This window comes from Lasiodiplodia theobromae (assembly GCF_012971845.1).
Source record: "Lasiodiplodia theobromae strain AM2As chromosome Unknown scaffold_22, whole genome shotgun sequence".
Classification (NCBI taxonomy): domain Eukaryota; kingdom Fungi; phylum Ascomycota; class Dothideomycetes; order Botryosphaeriales; family Botryosphaeriaceae; genus Lasiodiplodia; species Lasiodiplodia theobromae.
Genome location: NW_023336428.1, coordinates 597890 through 625085, shown reverse-complemented (window position 1 = coordinate 625085; position 27196 = coordinate 597890). Strand labels below are relative to the sequence as shown.

General features: G+C 55.0%; 7 protein-coding genes across 7 annotated transcripts; 6 read left to right on the top strand and 1 right to left on the bottom strand.

The window, feature by feature from the left end:
* Positions 1–179: 179 nt before the first annotated feature.
* LTHEOB_7465 (Zinc knuckle protein) lies at positions 180–1304 on the top strand (the record flags this gene model as incomplete). Its single annotated transcript, XM_035516834.1, has 3 exons — positions 180–619; positions 681–961; positions 1132–1304. 3 exons carry the CDS (start codon positions 180–182, stop codon positions 1302–1304), a joined length of 894 nt encoding a protein of 297 aa, XP_035371436.1.
* A 1202-nt stretch (positions 1305–2506) lies between these two features.
* Positions 2507–4219, top strand: LTHEOB_7464 (Carboxylesterase; the record flags this gene model as incomplete). The annotated part of the gene is made up of 2 exons (XM_035516833.1): positions 2507–2725; positions 2810–4219. The coding sequence occupies 2 exons, from the start codon at positions 2507–2509 to the stop codon at positions 4217–4219; spliced, it is 1629 nt and encodes a 542-aa protein (XP_035371435.1).
* A 2505-nt stretch (positions 4220–6724) lies between these two features.
* Positions 6725–8256, bottom strand: LTHEOB_7463 (Septin-like protein spn3; the record flags this gene model as incomplete). The annotated part of the gene is made up of 7 exons (XM_035516832.1): positions 6725–6968; positions 7022–7489; positions 7546–7683; positions 7736–7823; positions 7898–8014; positions 8075–8150; positions 8248–8256. The coding sequence occupies 7 exons, from the start codon at positions 8254–8256 to the stop codon at positions 6725–6727; spliced, it is 1140 nt and encodes a 379-aa protein (XP_035371434.1).
* A 422-nt stretch (positions 8257–8678) lies between these two features.
* On the top strand, positions 8679–9999 carry LTHEOB_7462 (Phosphatidylinositolbisphosphate-binding; the record flags this gene model as incomplete). Its single annotated transcript, XM_035516831.1, has 2 exons — positions 8679–8924; positions 9004–9999. The coding sequence occupies 2 exons, from the start codon at positions 8679–8681 to the stop codon at positions 9997–9999; spliced, it is 1242 nt and encodes a 413-aa protein (XP_035371433.1).
* An 8356-nt stretch (positions 10000–18355) lies between these two features.
* Positions 18356–20012, top strand: LTHEOB_7461 (Pq loop repeat protein; the record flags this gene model as incomplete). The annotated part of the gene is made up of 11 exons (XM_035516830.1): positions 18356–18382; positions 18442–18459; positions 18582–18661; positions 18722–18732; positions 18904–18938; positions 18989–19074; positions 19127–19217; positions 19265–19394; positions 19443–19499; positions 19557–19605; positions 19727–20012. 11 exons carry the CDS (start codon positions 18356–18358, stop codon positions 20010–20012), a joined length of 870 nt encoding a protein of 289 aa, XP_035371432.1.
* Positions 20013–20964: 952 nt separating this feature from the next.
* On the top strand, positions 20965–22360 carry LTHEOB_7460 (Tyrosine phosphatase; the record flags this gene model as incomplete). Its single annotated transcript, XM_035516829.1, has 3 exons — positions 20965–21414; positions 21801–22129; positions 22189–22360. The coding sequence occupies 3 exons, from the start codon at positions 20965–20967 to the stop codon at positions 22358–22360; spliced, it is 951 nt and encodes a 316-aa protein (XP_035371431.1).
* A 2896-nt stretch (positions 22361–25256) lies between these two features.
* On the top strand, positions 25257–26726 carry LTHEOB_7459 (Extracellular cell wall glucanase Crf1 allergen Asp f9; the record flags this gene model as incomplete). Its single annotated transcript, XM_035516827.1, has 1 exon — positions 25257–26726. The coding sequence occupies one exon, from the start codon at positions 25257–25259 to the stop codon at positions 26724–26726; it is 1470 nt and encodes a 489-aa protein (XP_035371430.1).
* Positions 26727–27196: the final 470 nt, after the last annotated feature.

Here is a 27196-nt window from a genome sequence, read left to right as displayed (position 1 = left end):
TGTGCATGGTTAGATCTCTTTTGCCGTGCCTTCCTAAAATATAAGTTTTACGATTGCCAAATCAGTCTTAGCGTGTTGATGAACGTAAAAACAACAACTGAATGTCTGCCCACCAGCACCTCGACTTCTCGTTGCCTAGATCTTTCTGACTCTCCCATATCATCCAACGACGAGCCAACATGACCTCCGACCAATTTCTCGCAACTGTCTGCCAAGCCGACCACCGCATCCATGGCACCCAGCAGACGAGGTCCTTTAAGCTCCTCGTCCACGCCGACCGCTTGCCGAGTGGTCAGCTGGACTATGACGGCTCTGTTGCTTTCGCCCACAGGGCAGCCGACCACAAGTACACACTGGTAATGTATGGTGACGGCTCCGGCAATTACCAGGACCCACGTTCTCCCCAGTGGACTGGCGTGGCGGCGGCCTGGAAGCGCAAGGACGAGCCGCTGTACCACGTCGTTGGCCGCACGATCAAGCGGCGGATGGTGACAGATGAAATGGAGCTGCAGGCAGTGAACGAGTGCATGGACACTGCGTTCCTAGAGCGATGGGATGTGGAGCAGCAGGTGATTGTCATGACAGACAACATCTACGCGCTGCAGGCGATCAAAGACTGGTGAGTCTTGGGCTCTTCTTGCTTGACAACACCAAACTTTGTAAATAACAGCTCTTTTTAGGATCCCTGGACAAGGTGGCCGCAACGAGAGCGCCTTGCGGCGTCTTAAGCACTACGACGACCTGTTTGCAGAGCAGGGCGTGCCTGTGGCCGTCCGGTACTTGAAGGGTCGGCGCTATGTCGAGGGCCATGACACTGCTGATGTATGGGCCCGTCAACTTGCCACCACCATGCATCACGTCAGGTTCTCTCCAGTCCCAGAGTACCAAGATCAGGAGCGGCTGGTCTACAAGAAGATCTGGCTTTGGATGCTTACCGTGAACGAGAGTAGAGAGAATAACAGTAAGTTGATTGCTGGTCACAATTTTTCGAGGAATATGGATAACTGCACTTCCAGAAGAGATGAAGCGATGGATCAAGAGCGTCAGATGGACGTGAAGCGACGGTTCTTCTCTACTAGTAAGATGACTTGACCTTAATCAGCATGCAGAAGCTAACAAAAAATAGTCAAGACAGCGACATGGACTATGATGGCTTTTCAGATATCAACAGCAGCTATGACAACCCACAGCGGTCACAGCTCGCCGCTGCAGCTATGACGGCCATTATGGCTACAGCTGCTACAAGCTACAGTCTGCGACGAGAGCGAGGCTATGACGTCCGCCCGGATACAGTTTGCGGCTGAAGATTTGTGGAACCGGGGATCCCGACAGATGGCACGATCTGACACTTTCCGAGCGTGAAGAGTGACCGGCCGGCAGTCAGGCGATGCGCAAGGAAAACGAAGTGGTCGGCTGACAGGGCACATTCCTACAGCCAGCGGGGGCTAAACACGAGAAAGGCGAAAGGAACACAGGCAGCAGCGGACAAGCTTTCGGATATTGAAGCCAAGGCGAGGGAGCGTTAAGGGAAGGCGAGGGGGCCTGGCCTAGGCCCGGGAAAAATTAGCTGGAGATCTGCCGCCGGCGAATCAGGCTCCGCCCCACAGCCACAGCCTCTGCCAACACCCTCTCTCTTGCGACACCGGGCAGCTCCTGCTATCATGACTCCGCGTGCGGGCTCCAGGCCCCCTGGCACCGCTCCGGACTAGCGCTGCTCCCCGCTGCCGTACCTGGCCCGCCGAACCGCAGCCGACGCTGCTGAGCTGACAGCCCTAGCAGCGCTCCAGACACGTCCATTTCCGTGCCTTGTCAAGCACATGCTCCGCCGGCTAGCGCGTTTCCAGTCCCTTAGGTTGTCAAATCTGTCCGCCAGCCCGGCCAGGCGCAGTGAGCACGATGGCACGCCGTTGCACTCGACTCGCGCTGCGCTGCGCCTGACGAGCCGCCTCCTAGCAGGGTCCCCCTACTGCTTCTTCAGCCGCCGCCCATCGGCACTTGCTTCTATGACGCGCAGCCGTCTGAAGTGAAACTGCTTGACGTGTGAGGGCCGGCGCTTGGCCAGCTCTGCCATGACCTCCCCTCGACTCTCCTTGCCGTCGCACCTTGACCCGCATTCTTTCACCTCAGTGTCGTATCCTGGGCCCCCAGCACGGACCCTGCCTTAAGCCACCGGTCCCGCCGCATCGTGCTTTCCAAATTTGGTCTTCTGTTGCTTCCACACCTTCGTTTAGCTTCCCTCCCGGCCTCTGCCGCCCTAGCTTACCGCAGGACCATCTGACGATTTCTTTATTACTCCCTCACCCCCAAAAAAAGACACTGCAGTCCTGGTCAGCTCACCTATACCGCCGCGGTCTGCCTTGCACTACTCAGGTCCGATCATCAACTCTCTCACGGATGTTTTGACGCGCCTTGCTCGCCCACCCAACGCGTTCCAACCAAGAGGCTGTGCTGCGCAGGCTTTTTAACCTTGTCATCGCCGTCACTCTCACTCTGTCTGCAGCCAACGATGCGCCTCACTTTCTGTTTACTTGCCCTCTGGGCCATTGTCGCCTCCGCTGTCAACCCTCTGGTCAAACTCTCCTACGCTTCATATCTCGGCACGTCATTGAAGAGCGGCGTCACGCAATGGATGGGCATTCCCTACGCTGCACCGCCCGTCGGCAACTTGCGTTTTGCTGCGCCAAGAGATCTGAAGATCGACAACAAGCTGTATCAAGCCGATTCAGTAAGTTCCTTGTAATCTCGTATTCTCTCAATCCCCTACACCGGATGGCTGGGCTGCTGAAAACTCGTCGCTAACACCCCACAGCACGGTCCCGCCTGCATTGGTGTAGACTCTAAGCCAAGCGACTCTAGTGTGTCCGAGGACTGTCTGAAGCTCGACATCTATGCCCCGTCCGCGGCCTCCGCGGGCGCCGCTCTGCCCGTCTTCTTCTATGTGCAGGGAGGCGGCTTTAGCGGATCGGCCAAGCCACCCAACGGCTCATCGCTTGTGGAGACCAGCGGAGGCAACATGGTCGTCGTCACCTTCACTTACCGAGTTGGCCCCTATGGCTTCTTGGGCGGCGTTGTCCCGAAGCCGAACATGTCGCCAAAGTCGGCTCCTGACTACAGTGTCAACAACGGCCTGAAGGATCAGCTGAAGGCTGCGCAGTGGGTTAAAGAGAACATTGCATGGTTCGGCGGTGATCCCAACCACATCGTCATCGGTGGCGCCAGCGCTGGTGCCGGATCCGTCGTCCTCCATTTGGCCAATCCCGCGAACAATGCAACCTTCGTCGGAGCAACACTCGAGTCTGCCTCCTGGCCCGCTTTGCAGACTGCTGAATCGACCCAGTACCAGTACGAAAACATCCTCAACCTGACAGGATGTGCCGGCAAATGGGATTCGCTCGCATGCCTTCGGACGATCGATACCCAATCATTTCAGACGTTGACCCGCGGCAAGACCATTGCGCTCCCAGGCGGCGACACTGCTCCTGTGTGGATGTATGGGCCGGTGCTTGATGGAGACGTCGTACGCGAATTCCCGTACAGCAGCTTCTACTCCGGTCACCAAAGCGACATCCCGATTCTCGTCGGTGACACGACGAACGAAGGTATAATCTTCACGCCTTCCAGCGCTGGCAAGTCGCTACAGGCCGCCGACGACTTCGTCCAGAGCCAGTTTCCGGGACTCACGTCGGGAAACCTCACCTACTTCCACGCGCACCTGCAGTACAAGCCTCTCATCGCCGCTCGCAACTACCGCGGCTTCGCATCTCAGCTTTACGGCGACATCCGCTACGTGTGTCCCAACCTCTTCCTGTCCTGGGCTCTTCCCTCGCGCTCCCAAAACAACAACATCTGGACCTACCGCTGGGACGTAGGTTCAGCGACCCACACGGCCGAGAGCTGGAGCGTCTGGAACGGTTTCACCGGCAAGAACTCTACCCTGGCGCCCCTTCAAACGTCGCTCCATGCCTACTGGGTCTCCTTCATCACCAATCTCGATCCCAACGCCAAAGCAGCGAAATTCGCCGCCACGCAGAACAGCAAGATCGCCGCTCCTGGCGCCTGGACGCGCAGCGCGAGCTCTGACCAGAAATGGGCTGCGAGCCGCATCTTGTTGACAGACAAAGCATCGCTGCCCTTGGCTCCGAAGATGGAGGCTGTGGACCCGGAGCAGTGGGATGCCTGTGTCAGCCTGATGGAGATGGGATTGCAGCTGCGGCAGTAAAAGCCGACTTTCATTCCGTATTGCATAGCATTTGGGGAGCATTGGATTGGCGTTTGAAAAAAGTCTTTTGGTTTTAGAAACTTGGTCGGGCATTAGAATAATGTGTCATCACCGACTCATGCTGTCAACGGAGATTAAGAGACCTAACGAATCATTGAATTAATGCAAGGAAAGATTTACCGCAGAAAGGTGGCGCAGCGCGCCAAAACAGAACGTGCAGAAAGAAAGTCCCGAAGATCATGGCTCGAGTATTTGGAACATCCCGCGACACCAAGCCTCCCGATCATCGTAGGCGTAACGTGTTTCGTCCCGCTGTTGCCGGTTTTTTTACTTTGATTCCTTGGCCTGCAGGTCTGGTTTTGTCTCACAATTGGTCCCATACTCCATGATGACTATCGGGCAAGACATACTACTAGTACCTCTTCTCGCGCGGTCACACACACTGCTCGTTCTTCTCAGCAGCTCCGCGCCATGCCGCCTCCCCGCAATTCCTGTCCGGCTGGCCTTACATACCGGCCGCATCCGTGGCACGAATAAGCTTCCGTTCTGCATCGCGTCGCATCGCGGATCTGATCGCAGCCCTTGTTATTGGCGTTCCCGACAAGGAAAAAACGCATTTACCTACAGACCAAGCCTCGGTGGCCCACGTAAGCACCTTGCGGAAGGCTTAGACGATATGCAAATGTGCACCGCCCTCTCTTCCCGTCCCCGCACGGCATTTCCGCGCGGGAGTGAAGCTGACTAGATGCACGGGTTTCTTCACCCGCTGTTCTTTCTTTTGAGTGATGCAGCTTTCTTTTTTTTTTCTCCGGTCGCGCTTAGTAACTCTCCTATCATTTTCCCCTAGTGTCGGCTGAGGTTACTCCAAAACTCGGCTCCTGTTTCTGAAGGACTTCTTATCTTTTCCGTTTATCTTCTGAGTGGGAAGGATCAGCTTGGCACCACACGCACTATGACGGTTTCCCTTATCCATCGCAACCGCTGCAACATTTGACGGAGAGAAAGGAATTCGAGTGACCGTGGTTCCTCTTTGGCGCTGTGAGACAAGACCAACCCATCGATTCCCGTCCCTCTTGTGTGTGCCGCATGTGCTTGTGATCTAAACTAGCCTTTCTACCACCTACATACTTTGCAATTGTGGTGGCCTGGGAGAAAAGTCAATTGGTCACGGCATCACGATAGTGCTGAATTTACTTTTTTTGCATAGCTACCTCCCCCTCGAAATCAAAATCGAACAATGAACAAGGACAAAGAAGACGGGCCGAGGGCATCCCATCTCACCCCCTGCCGTACACCTCATCCTTACCACGTCCAGACTAGCAACATTTGGAAACCCCTCCCACGAGCAGAGAGACCACGGGGTCTCTGTCTGAAACCTCAACCGGGCTAAGCAACAAGGCACAAAAGCTTAGCTACGAAACAGACTATGCATGTATGTACGCAAGGCGGAATCCGGGCGCCGCCGCCATGCGTGCATTGCATGCATATCGATATGACACAAAAACACTAAAAATCGGTTTCGCATTTCGCCCTGCTGCTGCTGCCGTGCGTGGTTGAAGCGATACACAGTTTCTGCCTCGTCTCCGCCCTGGCTGGCTGGATGAACTGTCGCACATGAGGCAGGCACGAGGCAGAAATCGTTCCCTGGGTTTGTTGTTGTTCCCACGCGTGTCGTCCCTCGCCTATCGCCGTGCCTCTGAACGGAACAGGGAAAATAGAAAGAAAGAGCCCGGGAGAGCAAGAGGCCGCCGCCGGGCCGGGTCCCGAGAAAAATAGACGGGACGGAGGGGGCCAAAGCAGCCGTCGAGACGGGCCGAGTGGGGGAGGGAGATAGGCGACCTCCCTCTCTTCTCAGCCTCGAAGGCGCCGACATGGTTGCATTGCAGCAGGCTGACTCGTTAAAGTCTTGTCGCAAGATCAAAGTCACGCCAGTAGAGAGCAAGCGAGGGAAAGGGAAATGGAATTAACGAATGAAGTCGGACCACCTCGAAAGGAAGCGGGCCCCCCACATGCACGCGCTCGTGTATCCCACCAGTACGCGGACACCACGTTTTTTATCAGCGTCAACTCAAGACTCATTCGCTACTTCAACCGATTACTAAAAAGCTAGCTACATATCAGAACTTAAGAAACTTGGGGAATAAGTCAAGAAGAGGGTACTAAGGTTGAGAGAAAAGCCAAGAGCCGGAGAGAGAGAGGAAGGAGGCGGAGGCTGGTGTCCCATCCATGGCCAAGTGACATATGAAAACAGGCGAAAAAGGAAGGTAGCCAGCGTCTGTTGATATACAGACGTTTGTCGTTCGGCAAACAGAGTCTTCTCATCTTCGCCGTTTTCGTGCAAGAAATAAGAAACCCTGATCTTCTTAAAAGCTGCTCCCTGCACCTGCTGCGTTAGAAGTTTTGTCGGATTCGCAATTATTGGGGGAATCCGCGCTGCAAAAAGAGAAAAAAGCCAGTGCTGGTACACCCCCAGAGCCATTACCCCCCGATCATCGTTGAACGTACTTAAGCCGTCTCCTCGGGGATTTCGGGTGTCTCCGAGCCGAGCGCCTGGCTTTGCTCCCTGTGCATCCGTGCCTCGATCTCCTTGAGCTGGCTTTCGCGTGCCAGCAGCTCCTGCCTCTTCTCCTGGATTTCGCGCTGGACCTTGAGCTCGATCTCGCGGAGCTTCTCCTCCTCGCGACGGAGTTGCTCCTCCTTTAGGCGCACGGACTGAGATGCCAGGTCCTCGGGGTTCATCGACGAATCGCTATCGGTTGTTAGCATTTGTTGTGCATTCTTCAAGGGAAAAGCAAAACTTACGCAGCAGCACCACCCTCGACGCTCTTGGACAGCTTCTCGGTACGGTAGTTCTCGTACAGGAAGTCGTGAGTGATTTCCTTGAGATCCGCCAGATGGCTGTGAAGGAGAGCGCTCCTCACAGCCAGGAAATCAGAGTGCCTCGGGTTCTCAACCTCGACAACACCCCAGGGGTACTGCCTCGCGCGAACCTTCTTGCCGCCAACATCAACGAACTCCTCCGCACCAACAATGGCGAAGGGCATGAGGCCCCTCAGCTCGGCGTTCTCCTCGACAGTGTCCTCGTCGTCTTCCTCGATGTCGTAAGGGAAGTTGTAGACCGGGATGCGGTAGTGCTCAATGTCCTCCATGACGAGCTTCTTGAACTCGGCGAGCTCGGCGGGGGTGAGAGAGTCGGCCTTTCCAATAACGGGGATGACGTTGACGCGGGGGGAGAGACGCTTCATCAGCTCAATGTCAAGCTCACGGAGACTGCATGTTCCAGATTAGCGACCACTCCCAAAGCTAAAAGAGGGCGTGGATATTACCCATGGCCAGTGGGGGTGATGAAGTAGAGGAGGACGTGGACACGGTTGTCGCGGAAACGAGGGTTACGCTTGATACGCGACTCCTCGGCCAGAATGTCATCATACTGGCGCTCGAGGTAGCCGACGATCTCGCCAAAGCTACGCCAAGTCAGCACGCAATGCAATTACTTTGATGTCGTCGCGTCCATACCTGGCCTCGTTGTCAATCTGGTCACCGAAACCGGGGGTGTCGACGATGGTCAGGGAAATGCGGGTGCCTTCCTCATCGAGCTCTAATTCTGGTGAACAATGCTTAGTGAAATTCCTCGATGGCGGACAGGCCGCGAATATTGATCGCAATCTGGGATCGTACCGACGGTGACGGGCTTTATCCGGACGCCCTCCTCGACGTGAGCATTGCTCGGGTCGTCCGATTCCTTGTGGTTCAGGACGTCCTGGCCGCAGAGAGTGTTGACAAAGGTAGTGCGACCTGTGGTTGGGCGGCGATGTCAGCGCAGTGCGCGCAGAGTACACGTGTGGAGGTACATACCAGTGCCTGATGCGCCACAGACCATCAGACAGAACTGGATACCCTTCTTGACATTCTTCTTCCTGCGGATCTTGATCTGTCGAAGCACCGGTCAGCGGGAATCTGGAAATCGGGTTGCGCGCAGGATGCGGCGCACGATGGCGTGGTTCGAGCCAGGGTAGGGATGGTCATACGGCGTTCATGTTGGGCGAAAACAGGCGGAGCCCGGAGGATTTAGTATGGGGTGAATGTCAATGAGCCGAGGACTGCACTTGAGCGAGCGACTGTCGGCGTCAATTGAGGGTGTGGCTTGGTGGAGTGCGGTGGGCGGAAGGACAGGAGGACGCTGAGGGCGCGGTGATGGAGAAGGCAGTGGAGAGTCGTCGGCCGCTCCTTCCCCCTAATTTCCAAAGGGTCCCTCCGCTGCTCCTGGAAAGGGCAGGGATGCGCGGCCCGGCGAGACGTTGTTCCAGAAGCCGCCCGACGCGTGGAGGAGCTGCGTGTCACGGCGCGCGCCCAAGCTCGCCCCGCTAAGAGCTGCTGCTGCTCTGTGCGCCAGCTCCATCGTCCGCTACGCTCGAGAACAACTCGCAGCCCGCAACTCTGCTCCGCACCGCCCACCGCCATGAATACGCGAGCAGCCATCAACGACTCGCCGCCGCCGCCGGCGCTGTCCGTCGCATACAACAGCGACCTCTCCCATTTCAGCGTCGCCCTCGAGAACGGCTTTCGCATCTATGACACGCAGGACTGCAGACCGGTGAAGGTCCGCGACCTCGGCCAAGGGTTGGGCTGCGTTGAGATGGTCGGCAAGACAAACTACCTGGCCCTTGTTGGGGGTGGAAAGAGCCCCAAGTTTGCCCAAAACAAGGTGAGCATCTGTGCGCGGATTCCCCTCGGAGTTGACCAGCCGGAGCCTCTCTAAACAGGTCCGCTCCTGTGCTATTTAGATCATTTTCTGGAACGAGAGCAAACAAGAGCCCACGCTCACCTTCGAGTTCAACACCCCTGTCCAGCGCGTCCGCCTGAACCAGAAGTACCTCGTCGCCGTCCTGCTTAACAGCATCCACGTCTACAAGTTATCGGCTCGCCCGGAGAAACTGAAGGAGTTCGAGACGGCCAACAACCCATTTGGCTTATGCTGCCTGAACCAGGACATCGTCGTCTTCCCTGGACGCACTCCCGGCCAGGTGCAGATTCTCGAACTTGCGACCAGAAATATCAACATTATCCCCGCACATTCCAACGCTCTTCGGGCCCTTTCCCTTAGCCCGGACGGTACGATAATTGCAACCGCTAGCGAGCAAGGCACCCTAATCCGCTTGTGGATGGCCGACAATGGCGCAAAGTTCGGTGAGTACAGGCGTGGCGTTGAAAGTGCTACCATCTTCTCCATTGCACTTTCACCATCCAACGCCTTCATGGCGGTGACGTCAGATACTGGGACCCTGCACATATTCGATCTGCCCTACGCGACTCGGCCGTCTTCATCCGGCGGCCGCCCTGCGAGTGTCAACAGCGACTTCTCCGGGGCCCTCGAGTCCGGCAACGGTGCGGCGGAGCCGTCGCACGCATCGAAGTGGGGTTTCTTCTCCAAGATACCCATGGTCCCTCGCATCTTCTCCGACGTGTATTCTACTGCATCTGCCAAGTTTGAAATCGGGGACGAGCCCGAGCTGTCTGCCACGTACGCGCGCCGAGGGACCAACAGCACTGCTGTCGGAAACACGTCGTCTGCCATGGGAGGCGGCCTCAACTGGAACACCCCGATCCAAGGCGTCGCCGGCGGTCGCCCCCCGAAGGGCGTGATCGGATGGATCAACGAATCGGAGCTGCTCATCATAGGTGCCGGCCAAGATGCGCGCTGGGAGAGGTTCCGCGTCGGCATCGCTGAGGACGGTCGTAGAGCTGTCTGGAAGGATGGCTGGAAGAGGATCATGGAGTAATCTCCAGCCATCCAATGTCCATCGAAACCCCCACAGGATCGCATTAACGTCAGTGTTAACTAGAGTTGTACAAATTTGCATAGACCGCGACTGGCGTTTGATATTGGAGGAATTCGAATTGTATGCATTCTGCATGGACTTTGGTATACCAGAAAGAGCTGGCGTTATTGGGTGGTATTCTGCATTGTTGTTTGGTCCATCAAAATAGATGGTCCTACTTGGCGAAACTTTCGCATGTCTCACACAGCATTCATCTGTTTTGAAAATGAAAGATTGACAAGCCATCGAAGCCGTAGTTTAGTACATATAAACACAATGCAATTGGAAATTTAATTATATCCTTTTGAGCTTCAGAAATGGTAAAGGCGACAATAATTCAACTTGACTGTCGTGGCTATGACGATATGTATACGCCATTTTCCTTTCTGCACCCCATAAAGCTTCTTAAACTATACAGTGGTATCGCAGCCGAAGGCTAGCATGAAGAATAGTAAGGCCTCAGGCGTAACTGTCTTAGCTCTGTCTTAGAAAAATAACACGTGTAGGTAGCTGAAGCTATCGTCCGGACTTGTATGTTGAATTTTTAATTCGATATTCGCTGTCGACAATGTTGGTAAAAGAGCGGATGGTACAGTTTTACGGCTCGATCTCCCGGGCCGGTTGCGGATCCTGTTTTTCCAAGATCCGGTTATGATCGTGTGATGACAGTGATGCGGTGCGCTGGGGCGAGAAGCTGAGGAGGTGACCGGGTGATGTATTGAGCTACCCGAACGAAAGCACTAAATACTCCCCTTGACCATCGCGCCTGCTAACAACGGATCGTCGGGGTTCGTTTAGTTGGACTCGTCGTCTGGGCTGTACTTGTTATATCCAACGCGGCGCGCTTTCTTCGTGGGCGACCTTGGAGTCGTGAACTTTCCGACGCGCTTTCTGGGGGTGGATGCCTTTTCTTACAAAGGCTCTTCATATTTTTGTGCCATAACTCCCTATGGCATGAGCAAAAAACAGATTTACGCTAATTATCATCTGCGAGAGGGCACTGTATAGTTCGAGAGGGAAAAAAACAGAAAAGGATAGAGAGCACACTTACCAACATGTCTCCCTTTCAACGCCCCAGACTTAATTTCGTGATTTGTTGTCATTTGGCCCTTAACTTTCCGAGGCCCACGGTCAATGAGACTCTTCAACAGCGCGACACAATGTCATCTTAGCTAAGGGTAAAAGTAAAGCTAAGGGCATGTGGTCTGATGGCTTCCTGCCAAACATTCAGCTCAGTGTGTACATTCCAACAGAGAATAAACTAAGAATACACGGCTCGACGGACAGCGTGAAGAGTATCACACAGAGGCCATGACCAGCATCTGTCAGATAATATTGAAAGTAGTGGTCTTTTCGAGCTCATAACCTTTTAACGTTACCAAGACGCTCTACGCGCTCATCAAGAAGGACAATGGTTTAGGTGTTGATGGATCAGCTGATGGCATTTATGCCGGCGACGACAACCTGGGCTACTGAGTACTGCGACTTTCCTGAATAGGTAATCCGGCGTCTTCCATGCCTGAAAGATAGGGTTGAGGAGTCGACCAACTATATTGGCCCTGTGGAACAAGGTCCATCCCTATCATCTCCAAATCACATCCATCCTCCCCGACCAACCAACTAATTACATTCACCACCACAGATTAACGCAAAAGCAAGATACTGAGGCTAGAACCTATGTGGGCTCTTTCAGCAACCGCAATTATGACGTGCTACAACGACTTTCAGATCACAGCCCGACCATCAAGAATGGAGGGATCGGAAGATGAAATTCTCGCAAAGAGATTCTGGAAGTCGACGCGTAAAGCCGTCACCAGCCTGCCCTGCTCGTTGCTCCTAAGAAGCATTTCGATGAGATCGGGATTTCGACTGTCGAGATCCAAAAGATGATTTATTGCGACCCTGACGCGATTGGCGCCTGCGGCGCGGAATGTTCGCCACCTGCAGAGGGCGCGATGTGGCGACATGACACGGTGGTGGAGGACTTCCCGCATGATGGTGAATCATTCCAAATCCCATGGTCGATGTGTTTGGAACCACCTCTTTGCCAGGCAAACGTCTCTCCATACAACTTCGTCTCTTCTCCCAGGTCAGGGGGCTTGATCGAACTGTTATTGGTGCCCGAGGGGGCGGCAATCGACCACATTCTAATTGTCCCCACCTCTGACCAACACAGAAAGGATGGGCCAGAGGGCGATAAGAGCGGCGGCTGCATACGAGGACGGTCACAGACCATGCGGCGTAGAACATGGGAAGTGATTCTTGACGAGGGCACTCAACATCGGCACAGCCAGAAATCTTGCACCACCCGGCTCCGAGTTCATGCTTCCGCAGGAGCCATCTTCTTCGGTCTGGCTTCGCAATAGCTCCGATCGTGGTGGAATCTGTCGGCACGGGGGCAGGGAGCGGAACTGCTGGCAATCTCTCTCCGACGTGGACAACGCATGCACGCACGAGGACTGTGCCACACGGCGCGAAACCTGCGATCTACAGTCCCCTCTCGCAGCCGATGGCTAGCGTGGATTTGTCTTTTGCTCATGTCATGGGTAGTTGATGCTATCGTTTGGATGAGAATGTCGAATTAAAAATTCTACATACACGTCCGGACGATAGCTTCAACTACCCATGACATGTGCGAATTCTCCGCGCTAGCCATCGGCTGCAGCACCCCTCTGTATCATACACCGCATCCACGCTCCCCGCTCTCAAATGTACTTGAGCTTCTACTTTGGGTTAAGAGAGATGTGCCGCTGTCTACGTTCCACAGCATCCAGCCCACGCTGTTTGGCTATCGGACACGATGAGTGATGGGGGGTTAAAAAAGAGGGGCTGTGCAATTTGAAATGCGTCCTGATGGCGTGTTCTACTGATTGTGGTTGGTTGGTGAATAGGGGGACAGGGTCTGAGAGGGAGAAAAAAAAGGTCTCACATGCGGGCTAAAGAGGAGTTAATGTAACAATGGAGCGAGCATTGCAGCGGCTCGGCCCATGGCGTTTCCCGGTGATGGCGGTTGAGTGTGATTTGTTTCGAGTCCTACATGCCTCCTGCATGTACCCTGGGATGCGAGAGCGAAGGAAGTGCGTGGCCTGCATAAAGGATTCTAGGCCTGTTGGCCGCAGAAACTCGCGGAAGAGGCGGGCTGGTAGTTGAGGAAAGTGTCTCGGAGGAGGTTGTTTTATTGGGATGCAGTCGGGAATGGCGCCTTCAGATTTGGCAGCGGAGCACCTTCGACAAGCTGTGGTTCATTAAGAAACCGTGTTTGAGTAGTACATGCAACAGTGAACCAAATTTTGGACGTGGCCTATTTTCAGTCGGTGGAGACCACCGAATGAACGTTCAGGATCTCAGACCGCAGACAGAGAATGCAGGCGCGTGGTCTCGAAATGAGGGGTACCCGCAATATGGTAAGCTATCTTGGTTTGAGTTGTTGCTATCTGGCGTCCCAGGAACGACCGTTCCCACATCTGGCCGCCGTTCCGGCAATCCCGAGAAAAGCAAAGTAGATTCCTCGAAGTTACCGAAAAAGGCAATCAACGTGAATTGACCAATCCGCGATTTTACAATTAGCCGCGATAGCCGCCGAATAATCGCCAGAGAGGCTACGCGAGGCGGGAACAGCGAAATCATGGACTATCGATAATGTCTGAGCCACAATATCTATGCTGTGCAATTGTGGAGACGAATTGATTGATGTTCGTGGCATAAAAGCGCAGCCGCGGGGCGAGGCTCGGGTGATGGTCGCCGGTTGACGCGTAGAACGAGTAAGATCCACCAGGCGTGATCTATCACCCGAATTGGCTCCACCTGACTATCCATCCTCCTTTTGCTGATCTTTGCAAGGACGTTGGCGATTACGTCGGTGTTGCACGACTCTCTTTTATTGAAACTACCATTGAGACCCACAAAGCTCTTCTCTATTTCGGCTACGCCTCATATGTCTTCCAATTATTGCAATGCATAGCTGCACCTGATAGCAGTAATATGCCAATCTCATATGAGCCTAGTAATTCTCAAGAGCGACGAGGTGGCCGAGTGCGAGGTGCGGAGGATTAAAAAGAAGTGATCGACGCGCACGCTAGCAACGATTTAGAAGGCATTTCTGTGGGGCAACAGTAGGGCAGCAAGGCTGAACATCTGGTATCTGGACAAGGTATGAGCGTATGATTGCATCGCTGCGCAACAGGGTCTGAGACAAGAGGGAGATCGGGAAGCATCTCGACAATCATGTTGCCCTGCGCCAAACTTGATGAGGCTGTACTTGGGGAGCAAGCATCTCCACATTGATAGGTGTTGGTTTACCTCGGATTCGCAACCTCAGACGCTTGTCTGTAGACTCATGAACAGCTGGCAATTTCGCCTACGACTCACAATTGGCGATTACTGCCTTTCTCGCTTCGGAGATAATAGTCATGCAGCACCGGTTCGCTGTGCCTTGCTGCTCACCACCCGGGCCTAGACCTCTGGCGAGACCAATGAGGTGGGCCGCTGCCTGCTGACGATCCGCAGGCTTGCCGTGGCCCGACGCAACCGGGGGTCATGCGGGATGAACAAAAAGCGTCAGAGAGGAGTGGGGCGTCGGTGGGGTTGGTGGTGGGGTGAATTGATGGTCGCCATGAGTCGTGAAGCTGAGCGGGCTGGGCCGGACCTACGTAGTGTGAATTGATGTCGGGGAGGATGGTGGCCGGAATCGAAGTATGACGGCGCGATCAGAAGATATCGCGCGGACTAAGAATGGCGTATTGCGTATTGCGTATAGCACGTGCGAAGCTGTCTCAGTTGCAGGGGTTGCTATCTTGGATTTGAAGGTTGACGCCTGGCGGAAGGTCGCGCGAGGTTACAACGTGATGCTGAGGTTGTCGTCATAGCCTGGGATTGGCCAGCCTCATTGTTTTCAAAATGTCATGGGTCTATCCAGCCCGACAAATTTCCTAGTCACGCACCCTGACGTACAGACGCGTGCAAATACGGAAAGAGTTGCGCTAAAGCCAGGAGGTACGGCGAGATTTGGTCTATGGCGACGCTTGATGGAGGGTTGAGGCCTGAATCGAGCGATTTGTTTGTGAGCTAGCACGAAAAATTTGCGTTGAAGGTATGTCGTTGGCTTTGAAAAAACCATGCGTGTGCGAGGGAACGGCGCGCAGCTGATCTTCCTGCCCTCCAACCGCAGCTTGCGTATCCGAATGTTGTTGCTTGCATGACGGCCAACCTCCAGAGAAACCAATCGGAGATGACTTCTGTTTTTGACCCAATGAGATTCAGGCCACTACGGACCTTGATTATGCCATCAATTGGTCTGCCAACTTCCGACGTGCGACGGTCATCACTAGTAGCTGGGCACCCGAGAGCGCAGGCTATAGCGAAGAAGGTGGCGTTGAGGTAATCGAGATTTGCGCAAATAGGAAGGTGCAATTCGTACTATGATGGTCCTGTCTCTAGACCGCGTGTGACAAGGAAATGCAATGCTCATGACGTAGGAATCTGCAAAGCTAAGAGAAAAAAAAATTCTTAGGCCTCAATGGCCTGATAGCGCGGTTGAGCAAGGCATGATGAAGACGGGAGTTCCAAATGCCCGGCTTTACACGGGAGATGGCCTCGTGGATGTATGTGGCGTGGCTAAGAGCGGAATCCTGCAGACTTGACCTGGTAAGTAGATGGCGGATTAAGCTGGAGATCGGCGACAACCGAGGGTCCAAGAGGATACACGTATTCTGCTGAGCAGGGGCTGCAGCGACAGTTTGCCATTGCAAGAGCGGAGAGACGAAGTCCGGTAAAAGTGGACGGCGCAGTGCTGTAGGATTGTGAAACAGAAAAGCCAACAGAAAGCGAACGGGCGGAGTGCAGCAGACATGGACGCGATGTGGTGTTCCCGGGGAGGCTAAGAGGCTTTTGGTCTAACAGCGGCCCGGGGCCGTTGATAGGAATGCGTTGCCGAGCCGCGGTTCAAGGGTGTTCCGCTTTCCACTGATCTTACTGGAGGAAGTGGTAAGGCAACCCGGTATCTACCGGTGGTGGCTGATGAGCCTCTGCTGAAGGCGGGAAAAAGAAAACATTAGAGTTCGGTTCGGGACTGATCGTACCATGTCTGAGTTGAAGAGTAAAGACGAAGTCAGAGAATGGGTACATAAAAAAAAGTGCTGCAACACTGGTCTTGACATGTACGCAGAAGAGGATGGGAATGAGAATCCTGCAGTGCCCAAGAGGCCAAAGAGCTGCGGGCTTGCTGGCCACGTCGGCAATTCCAGACAGCATGCAGGTCGTCGTATAAGCTCAAAACGGCTGTCTGATGGTGAGACATAGCATACAGTTAGTGGGGACCGGAGATTGGTGATCCAGGTGGACGGGACAGGCTTTACTTTAAAGAGTGTTTATCGAGATGATCCAGCTTCCAAGTCGCTGGGTATTGTCCGGCAGTCGGGGAGCATGAATGGACTGCGGAGGTCCTGGAGAGTCTTGGGCAAGCAGACTAGCTAAATTAGTGCATCCGGCCTCCAAACGGCGCATGTCTGCCCAAACGATGAGCAGATCCTCAGGCCACGGCTCTGCTATAGCAATAAGGTGACCAGAGAAGGTGCGGCGGTTAAAGAGGTTTGCTGATGATTTCCAGACGGAGATGAGGGGCTCCCAGAGATCGGCGGGGTGAGTTATATCCGTTGCGGAGTGCATATGCCTCGGGAGGGCCCCTTCGTCTCGTTTAGTGGCGGGCGGGAGCACGAGCTGCCGTCTGAGTTGGAGGCATCCGTGTACACGTAGGGCAGTCCACAGGGCAATCGCTTTGGATGACCGCTTTCAGCACGTCTTCCCCTCTGTAGGCAGTGCTCGGTGGAACCGTTGGCGGGCAAGCCACCACCTGCTGCGTGCAACCGGGCGGATAGATAGGGTGCACGGCGGCCAGACCGTTCGGGCTGCTCTGCAGTGGGCTACGCTCGAGCGTGCATGCTCCCCCACAGTGCGAAACCCAGGAATGCAAGGACGACGAGCAGGGGACGCGGGACGGCGGAAGTATATTTACGGGATCCCGGCGCCCCGCGCGGCAGATGAGGAATTGGAGTGACGGGTCGTCAGAGAAATGAAGACGAAAGAGGACCACGTCGGTTGCACAGCAGCAACAGATGGGCAGCCGAGCGTCGGGCGGAAGTGCTTCCACAGATCGGCAGCCCCGGAAGGCCGTGGAAAGAGCAAGAGGGAAGGCCCGGCGGCGCCTCCGGCAGAGCGGCAGACCCTGACCGGCTGTGTGTCGTGACAGATCGCGGGCCTAGGCGCAAAGTAAACAACAACTCTGTGCTCCACCACGATCGAGTCCAGGCCGTGCATGATGCATGGCGGTCGCGGAAACGGGGGAGCGCATCCGACGCCACGATGAAAGTGGTGATGTTGTCGAATTGAGAACGCGTGTTCGCAGATCGAGCGAGGGCGCGGGAGCCGCTGGCCGCTCTCAGTCGCCGGCACCCCGGCTGCGACGCGCGACCTCGATGCCGCCGCGCCCAACGCACCCTAGCAGCAACCAGGGCCGATGACGTGCAGCGCGCACTATGTCGTTATACGCCCCTCTCCGCCGCGCCAATGCGGTGCGCGGTCGGGTGCAGGCGTGCTGTGCCCCAATCGCCTACGGGGCACTTGCCGATGCCATCGTCTCCACTGGCGGCCTCCAGGCTGCGCTCGCGCTCTTGGGGGCCTGCGAAAGCCGGAGGCCCGCCGCGAGGCCCACGGACACGCCGCCATCAGGTGAGCCCTGCCAGCTGCACCCGGTGCCTGACTACGCGGATCGCGGGCTGAGCATCACAGCTGGGTGACTTCAAAGAGCTGGGGCGCCGTCGAATGGGCGTTGGAGGAGCGTGGTGCAGGGGCAGTGTGGCGCTGTCGGCTGCACGCCAATCGCCGCGCTACAGGGAGCAGGGGGGCAAAAAAGCACCTACGGCTGACCCTAACTCTGACGTCCGAGCTCATACACGAACCCTAACTCTCCGCTGCCTATTCCTGCGTCAACTGCGCTTGCTGCCGAAAAACATGTCTCGTCACATTCAGAGCCCCTGCCCGCGTGTACTCTCCCGGTCCCGCCGCCCAACCAGCGCTGCGCCATTTGCCTGATCCGGCTGGGACCGAAAAAATGCACTCTTCCCACTTTGTGCATCTTTTATGGATCGGTGGCGGCGGCCTGGAGGCTGATGCAATTGGACTGCCAACCCTTTAATACTCAACACCCAGCTCGCCATCATCGTACCTCAAAGTCACATATCCCTTCTTCTCCTTCTCTACCTTCGCTTCCTCACTTCCCAAATCATATTGTAATACTGCCATTGTCGCCTTTCAACCACGAGTCATGGCACCCCAGGAGCACATCCCGCCGGTACGTGCCGAATGCTGCCTCCCTCACTTGAACTTGATACTGACATGGTGATATCATAGGCCGCGAGCATACTAGGCGTACGTGCCTTACCCAGCCATTGTGGTCTTTCTACTAACATTTCCTGTGTCTGCAGACTATCGGCACTGGTAAGTCACTTAAGCCGAGCCCAAACCGGGATATCCGTGCTAACTGCTCGTAGTGTAAGGCATCCAAGACACGATTCACCCCACAACATCACGCTGACATTACTGTACCGATTGAAGATGCTGGTGTGTTCAGGTATGTCATTGTCACTGTACCCGACATCCCCGACGCCTCAAGCTAACCTGAATGTGACAGATCCTCCCACAGTACGTAAACTCACCCACCCTTCGCTGAGTCAGTCATTGACCGAAAGTAGAATCTACACCAATTGGCGCCATAAGGAGACCGATGGCCTGCCATGGATTATGCCCTTCTTGTGGGCTGCCGGTGAGCCGCCTCGCTTCCATTCTAGCCAGCCACCGTCTGACGTGTCTCAGCCGCCGTGCCGTTCGGCATCTACAACATCGTGCAGGTTCGCATTTCCCACAGTTCCAAACAGTGGGCCCTTCTGACAACTTCAAGAACTTCAACATTCCATTACAGGTCCAGCCTCAGGTCTTCTGCGCGTTGGTCCTGATTTGTTGGGCGCAAACTCTAATCTATCATGAGTGCGTATCCGCCTCCTTAGTACCGCCAGCAGTTCACTGACATTTCTTTTAGCCATTGGAGAGTCTGGACCGCCACCCTGACTGCCGTAATCACAGGCCTTATCTTTGGAGGCGTCGAGGCGCTTCTAATTCTGACCCTCAGGGTAGGCAACATGTGTTTCTATGACATAACGATGGCTGACATATTCAGGGGCCCTACTCGAGAGGCGTGGAGTGGCCGATTGTCACCGTCGGCGTTATCGCAGCGGTGCTGCTTGCTGTGGGTCTGCTTCCCATGTACTGGGAACAGTGGAAGCGCGATGGAAGGGCGAAGGACATCAGTACGTACTTGTACTCACTTGTAAGACCTTTTGCTCACTGAAACCTAGGCTTCCTCTTCCTGACCACGGACTTTTGCGGTGCTGCTTTCTCGCTGCTGGCCTTGAGTAAGGAGTTCCATGCAGGATCAGGCACATGTAGCGCCATGCTAACCAATGTTGTAGTTGTCCAACAAACCTTCGACTACCTTGGTGGCATCCTTTACATTGTTTGGTACGTCGGATTCTATTGGCTGCAATTATCGTTTCTCTTCCACGACACCCTACATCCAATCACACGTCATGCACAAGCTTCCTTGTAAGCAACGACAACACAGATGCTAACGTTCTATCAGCATGGTCCTTGAAATAGGCATCATGCTCTGGCACTTCTCCTGGGTTTACCGCAACCGCCGCACCCTCAAGGACGCCAAGCGCGCTGGCATGACCTACGACCAGTACATCGGCGACGATGCGAAGCCTCCGAAGACCGCGAACTCATACAATACCGACGCCTCCCGCAACAACAGCCTCACGCCGCAGACCACACTCGATAAAGCTCATAATATACAGTCGGAAAAGGTTGAGGAACAGACAAGCCAACAGGCCGATACGCAGCGTGACCTGGAGCGCGGTGCTTGATGGTTTATTGAATTGCTGTTCGTTTTTCCCTCGGGCTTGCTTTGCCACCCGAAAAAGTTTTATACCAAAATCTGTTCCGGAAGTGGTTCCCTTCCGTTAAAAAATCTTTCAGCGAGCAGGAAGGTGGAAGTTTAGACATTGGGAACTGGGATGAATGTCTACTTGAGGTGCTATATGTATCTGACTGAGAGCATCGGAGTGGTTTGGTCGTGGTGCGTGGTCCTGAGATTGATGGTTTGAAACCATTCAACTACACTATTTAATTGTAGGAAAGAAATATTTCACTCGTCCATGGGTTTGAAGCATTGCATAGTGAAAACGGGTTTTCTTTGACTGTTGTAATGAATTTTAGGTGATCAGCCCAAGACACCTAAGCCCAGACGCCAAACTCGATTAAGCAATTGCAGAGGAATTTAGCTTCGTGGGCGCCCAATACTTTGAGCAATGCAACCTTTGCAAAAACATCACTTCATGACCTTCTATGTGTTCAAATATCAGTTTATATTCCTTGTGATAGCATATGGCGTGGTGTCTTTCATCTAATATTACTCAAAATGGACTTCGACCCACGAGCCGAGGTAAGTCAAGAACCCCGCGGCAGGCGGCGGCTCAGCCAGCGGCACTGATTTCCGGAGGCTGCGCCACAACGACGACATCAAGAAAACACAAGTCTGCGTCTTTCTCCACCGAAAGTGAATCATACCTCGACTATTTCCTCCGTTAGGAAAAACCAGATCTCACCCCAAATCTGACCACCGCCATCATCACCACCACATCCTTTTTTTCACCTGTCTCATCCCTCCCCATCCTTCAACGCCCCTCATCATCACCAAATCACATCCCGTTTCCTCCCCGCAACCAATCACCCCTCGCACCAACGAACCCCCCAATCACAATCACAGTCACACATCCACCCCTTGTCACCCCCCCGTCACCACCAGCACTCGCAACCATGTCATCCCCATCGCCCACCACCGCCGCAGAAAAAAAGACTTCTCATGCTATCCCCCCCTCCCCCATCCTCCCCCCGCCCTTCCTCCCCACCCCCTCCATCCCCAACCTCCGCGACGCCGGCAACAACCTGCCCATCAGCGGCGGTGCCGGTGCCTGCATCCGCCCGCTCGTCCTGCTGCGCAGCGCGGACCCGTCGCGGGCGACGGCCGAGGACCGTGCGGTGCTGCGCGGGCTGAGGGTGGCGCGGGTGTTTGATTTGCGGTCGAGGCCGGAGGTGGAGGCGGGGTTGGAGGCGGTGGGGGCGTTTAAGGAGGAGAAGGAGAGGGCAGAAGGGGAGGAGGAGGATGGGTTGTTGAAGAGGGTGTGGACGCCGGTGTTTGAGGATGAGGTGTTTGTGCCGGAGAGGCTGGCGGTGAGGTATAGGGAGTATGCGAGGAAGGGGTTGGAGGTGAGTTTTGCTTTTTCTTTTTGTGCGGGTGGTTGAAGCTATCCTATCGTCCGGACGAGAATGTGGAGTTATTAAAAATTCTACATATACGTCCGGATGATAGCTTTAGCTACCCATGGCATGCGCAAGAAACGAATCCACGCTAGCTCTCGGATGCGAGAGGGGGCTGGCTGTACAATTCGCTTGGGGCGGTGGTGAAGAAGAGGTGAAGAGAGGGAGCGAAAGAGCAAAGGCTGGGTTTGCTGCTTGCATGCGGGAATATCGGTGTCTGCTTCATTCACCAATGGACCCCACCCTCCTCCTCGCTGTTGTCTACCCACCTTTCAAACATTTCCTGTCTCCTTCCGAGCAGAATCTGTACTGACACGACACCGTCTTCTCCGTAGGGCTTCGTCGCAGCGTACGGGGAAATCCTTGCCGGTGGCGGCCCCGCTTTCGCCACCATCCTCAGACATATCGCGAGCGAGTCGTCAGCCGAGAAGCCGAACGCGCTGCTAGTGCACTGCTCCGCGGGCAAGGACCGCACCGGGGTGTTTGTGGCGGTGTTGCTGTCGATGCTCGGGGTGGCCGATGATCTGGTCGCCGACGAATACGCCCTCACCGAGGTGGGCCTTGCCCATGTGAGGCCGCTGATGATCAAGAAGATCTCGGAGAACCCTGCGTTCAAGGAGAATGGCGCCGGCCTGGAAGGCGCGGAGAGGATGTCGGGCAGCAAGTACGTGAACGTGTTCAGGAATGATGTCTGAAGAGAATCGCTAATGGCAATCTGCACAGGAAGGATAGCATGCTCGCGGCTTTGGCCATGATTCGTAAGAAGTATGGGAGCGCCGAAGGGTACGTTCGGAATGTTTGTGGCTTGTCCACAGAGGAGATTGAACGCATCCGACAAGTTATGATTGTTACCAAGAGCGAGAGTGAAGAAGTTGCAAGAAATGCATCACTTTAGCTCATCGAAACGTTGGAGTAGCTCTTTGATTTTAGAATATTTTCGCTATCCTGATGGAGTTTTGCAATAGGTTTAGATGTGGCAGAAGAATTAAAGCATGCTTCTAAGGCTAGAGTCCAGCGGATGGTTTTGTTCTCACTGAAGTTGGTCTTGATAATATGTGATTTGGTAGAGTGACTTGGGGTGAAAGAGAGCGCGATTAGTAAAATTTCTCGGAGTCCTAAGCAAGGAATGCCTTCCGTTTCAGTGCAAATAAATGTTCTCTTTTTGTGGCGGACACGAGAGCTTATTGGACTGATGAATGGTCAATATCCATGTGTTGTGCTCCTTGGACTGAACAGCCATCGAAGTACTTCACACCGCAATATCAATCTCGAACCCATGTATCATGTCTGGAGCCGGTACTGTAAATCTTCAACCCTAATTCTGCCATCTCCCGAATCCTTTTGCTCAAATTTGGGTATTGGACCTTAGAATTTCCATGTTGAAGAAGAGCCAGCCCAGCAGGTCTGCTCAGTAGTGTTGCGTGGTTGGTAAGGCCCAGGTAGGTGACCTTTCATGGAGATGTGCATAATTTGTTGGAAACATTCTCAACGGTATGCAACCCTATATATATCTTCTTCGCCCATCCCCTCTGAGTGTGGAGCGATGCAGGAAGCCTGTGCAGGAAATGATTGCGCACATTTGGCATAACAGGGAGGGCGACAAGTACAGTGAGCGAATCAGTGTGTCGGAATGTATGGATTACATACAAATCATAAACTTGGCTGTGCTGTGTTATGGCTGCTACATCACTGCTTCCCTGCTGGCAGTTTCCACTTTTCAGGTTCTTTATAACATTCCTTGGTCGGCAGATATGTCGGAGATATTTCAGAGGGTCGGGCTGTTACGATCAGCGCAAAGCATACTTAATCACTAGAATATGAAACGTTGCCACGCCTTAGTAGATGCTTAGCGTGATTGATGAGAGCAATCGTCTGCTGTAGGTGAGCATCCGACACTGTATATAGTTAGTCTAGCAGAGCAATTGGGAGGTGTGCTGGATGCATTTGTCATTGATCATCCGTCGAGCTTGCTCGCCCAAGGTTACCAAGGGAACGGAGCTTGGGGATCTTCAGACAATTGGGCCGAATGGCTGTTGTCTTGAGGTCACGATGGTGTAGATGGCAGGGGAAAAATCGCGTGTGATCTGCGACGTGACGTAGAGATCTTCTCTCTGTCCGGGGATCATGGAGATTTTGTTTGTCTGTCGCCGCTAGGGTTTGACGGCGAGCCGCGAGCCGGTCCAACCAACGAAGTGTTCGAAGGGCTTACCTGTCTCCCGGGATGCCGATCTGCGCCTCCAGCTTTATTTCGATCAGCGGCCGACTCGGCTACATGGCACCCAACAAAGACTTCACGAGGATGCATGCATGCAACGCAAAGAGTCGTGTTTTCATGCGGCAAAGGACGCCTCGAGTTGAGAGGTCTTGCGTGTATGTAGTACTTTTTCATCTTCGCACTGGAGGATGAAATTGCGGTGAAAGGGAAATTAGCGCCAGGGTTTGGTGTTTCGGAACCACACTTTTCGGATACACGATGTTCATCGTCAAGACTTCTATTTTGAGTCGGCAGAGTGCTCGGATCCTTCAGAAGAGAGCATCAGCAAACGCTGATCCTTTCGTGTGACGTTTCTTTCGAGTAGTCGGGCATAATGATGTACTGCTGACTACTTCGTATGAGGATGCGTCAAGCGACCGCTTTCGGAAGGGAGCCCCAAGCGCCTGAGGCTTCATTTATGCTTTACGAGAATAGCAGCGCATCCCCGAAATAATCGGGATGCGAGAAGCACTCCGACGCACCACGAAAGCAAGCAGGCCGAAAGTCGAGATTGAGCGACACAAACGTCGGAAACAGCGAACCTTTGTCTCGTTTGGTGCGCGCCTTATGGAAGGCCCTGTCTCGGGCTGTTGTCGATAACTGCCCGTTCCTGGAGATCAGTCACGAGCGTCAGGGGCAGATCGACTCCCGCATCAAGCTTAAAGAAGAAGGCGGGCGGCTAGCATGACATCAATCCCGGTGGTTTCGACTGCCCTACGAGGCTGGTGACGGGGAGACGAAACGCACGTCGCCCGTTGCAATCGCAGGCCGAGCCGGAAAAACGGCGTCGGAGCTTCGGAGTGCTGGCGTCCCTGCTCATTTGGTGGTGCGAGATTGATGTTTATGCGAGATGACTGCGGAGGAGCGCGCGCGAGGGTGCCCTGCAGCTTGGCGCCACAAGGCCGAGTTAAGTTGAACGTCGCATTCAGGCGCGGGTTACGCGTCGGCGACAGCGTACGAGGAGGATTGGCCGAGAGAGGCACACGGAATGGTCGCGCTGGCGGCCGTACGAGCGCTCCGGGTCCAGTGTGCAGGCGCAGCGGAGCGCCAGCCACTGCACAGCCAACTTGACAGCGGGCGGCGGCAGCGACTGAGTGGCAAGCGACGCCTGACACAGGGCAAGCGAGTCTTGGCAGGCCCTGTTCACGGTCGCTTGCCCGGGCTGCAATTGGCCCGGAGGCGGGCATCGTGCGGCGGCGACCGACAGCCCCACCAGGATGTGCGTAGTAGCGCCGCGAACCTCAGCATGTTGAAACAATGTGGAACACCTCCTGGACGGCGGCTTCGATACCGCGATGGGCCGCCTGCCCGCCCTTCAAAAGCCCCGGCGCCGCCCCGTCATTTTGGCGCGTGTACGTTTTTTGCTGGTGCTTTCGTCGACCAAGTCTTTCACCACCACACTCACTTTTTTCTTTGTGCTGGTCATTTCTTTCTTCTACGAGCGACACGTTCATTCACCCGCTCTATTCTTCAACAGTGCCCGGTCGCTGTCACATTCCCTCCCGTGTTTGAAACAACTTCCTAAACAACATCCAACATGCGCTCCTCCACCTTCGCTGCTGCTGCTGGCCTTGCAGCAGTCATTCCCACTGCTTTCGCGCAGACCTACACGGACTGCAACCCTACCAACGCTTCTCAGTTCCCCTGCCCCATCAACGCGGGCCTGAACACCAAGTCCTGGAACAGTGAGTTCTCGTCCGGCAAGAACACCAGCTGGAGCTACGTCGCCCCCGCCGTCAACTATGGTTCCAGCGGCGCCGAGTTCACCATCACCAAGCGTGGTGAGGCTCCCACCATCAAGACCGACTTCTACATCTTCTACGGCAAGGTCGAGGTGAAGATGAAGTCGGCTCCCGGCCAGGGTATCATCAGCAGTATCGTCCTGCAGTCCGAGGACTTGGACGAGATTGACTGGGAGTTCCTCGGTGGCAACAACGGCATCGTCCAGACCAACTACTTCGGCAAGGGCAACACCACCACCTACGACAGGATGCAGCAGTTCGACGTTGCCACTCCCCAGGACACTGTCCACACTTACTCCGTCGACTGGACCAAGGAGTCGATCGTCTGGGCCATTGACGACACCCCCGTTCGCACTCTCAACTACGCTGACGCCAACGGCGGTACCAACTTCCCCCAGACCCCCATGAACATCCGTCTTGGTATCTGGGCTGGCGGTGACCCCGACAACGACTACTGGACCATTCAGTGGGCTGGTGGCAACACCACCTACGATGCCGCCGATGGCATGCCCTGGACCATGTTCGTCGAGGACGTCAAGATCACCAACTACAACCCTGGCTGCAGCTACAACTACACCGACACCACCGGATCCGCTGAGAGCATCGACATTTCCACCGACGGCTGCGATCTTGTCGGCACCAGCCCCACCCAGACCAGCTCCTCCAACACTGCCGGTGCTACTGGCGCTGCTTCTGCTTCCGGCTCCGCTTCTGCTGATGGTGCCACCGGCTCGAGCGAGAGCAGCGGCGCTGACTTCAGCGAGACCGCCGCTGCTGGCGGTAGCACCGCTCCCACCGGCTCGGGCTCCTCCTCCAGCGGCAGCGAGTCCGGCGATTCCGGCTCGTGCGCTCCCATCATCGTCACCCAGACCGTCACCCTCCAGCCCGGCGAGACCGCTCCCGCCCAGACCACGCCCGTCGTCGAGACCACGCCGGTTGTGGTGACGACCCCCGCCGCCGTGCCTTCGTCGACCGTCGACGGCGAGGCGTCCACCAGCGCCGCCCCCTCGACCACCGACGAGCTCGGCAGCGGCACGATGACCCTCTCCGCCCCGTCCGGCACCATCTACCCCATCCCTTCGGAGCCCGCCACCAGCGGCGTCGAGGGCGGCGATTCGACGCCCGTCGCCTCGGTCACCACCCCCGTCAGCACTCCTTCCGCCACCCCGCCCGTATTCACCGGTGCCGCCGTTCCCATGGCCATGGGTGGTGGCATGAGGAACGCGCTGTTCCTCGGCGGTGTCGCTGCCGTCCTGGCGCTGTAAAGAGGCCGTTTCTTCAGCGACGTCTGTATCTACGGATTGAGAGAGGTTCTTTACATATCTTACTTTCACTTCATTCTTGTTTACAACGATTCTTTGAATTTTGACATTCGGTTCTGAGAAAGCGACTGAGTCGCGAAAGTGGCGGGTTTGGTCGTGGGTTAATGGTTTGGAGCGGATTTTTGGTCGGCGATAGACCTCAAGATATCCCACTTGCAGGTGCTTCTGCAGTGAAAATTTATGAGCTTTCATGGATTATGAAATCGATTTATTGTGCTTTCTTGTTTATTTGGTGATTCTGTGTTGAGAGTGAGTGTAATTTGAGAAGTGTTTGCCCGTCAGCCAGCCGTTTCAAGGCCCGGCTCTCCAATTCCGACGCAAGGTAACTCTGCTTTTGAGGTCGCTGAATTAACCATCTGTCCAGTCCTTCTGCCTTCGCATCAGAGGGAATCAACTTGCAGCTATTCGGATTT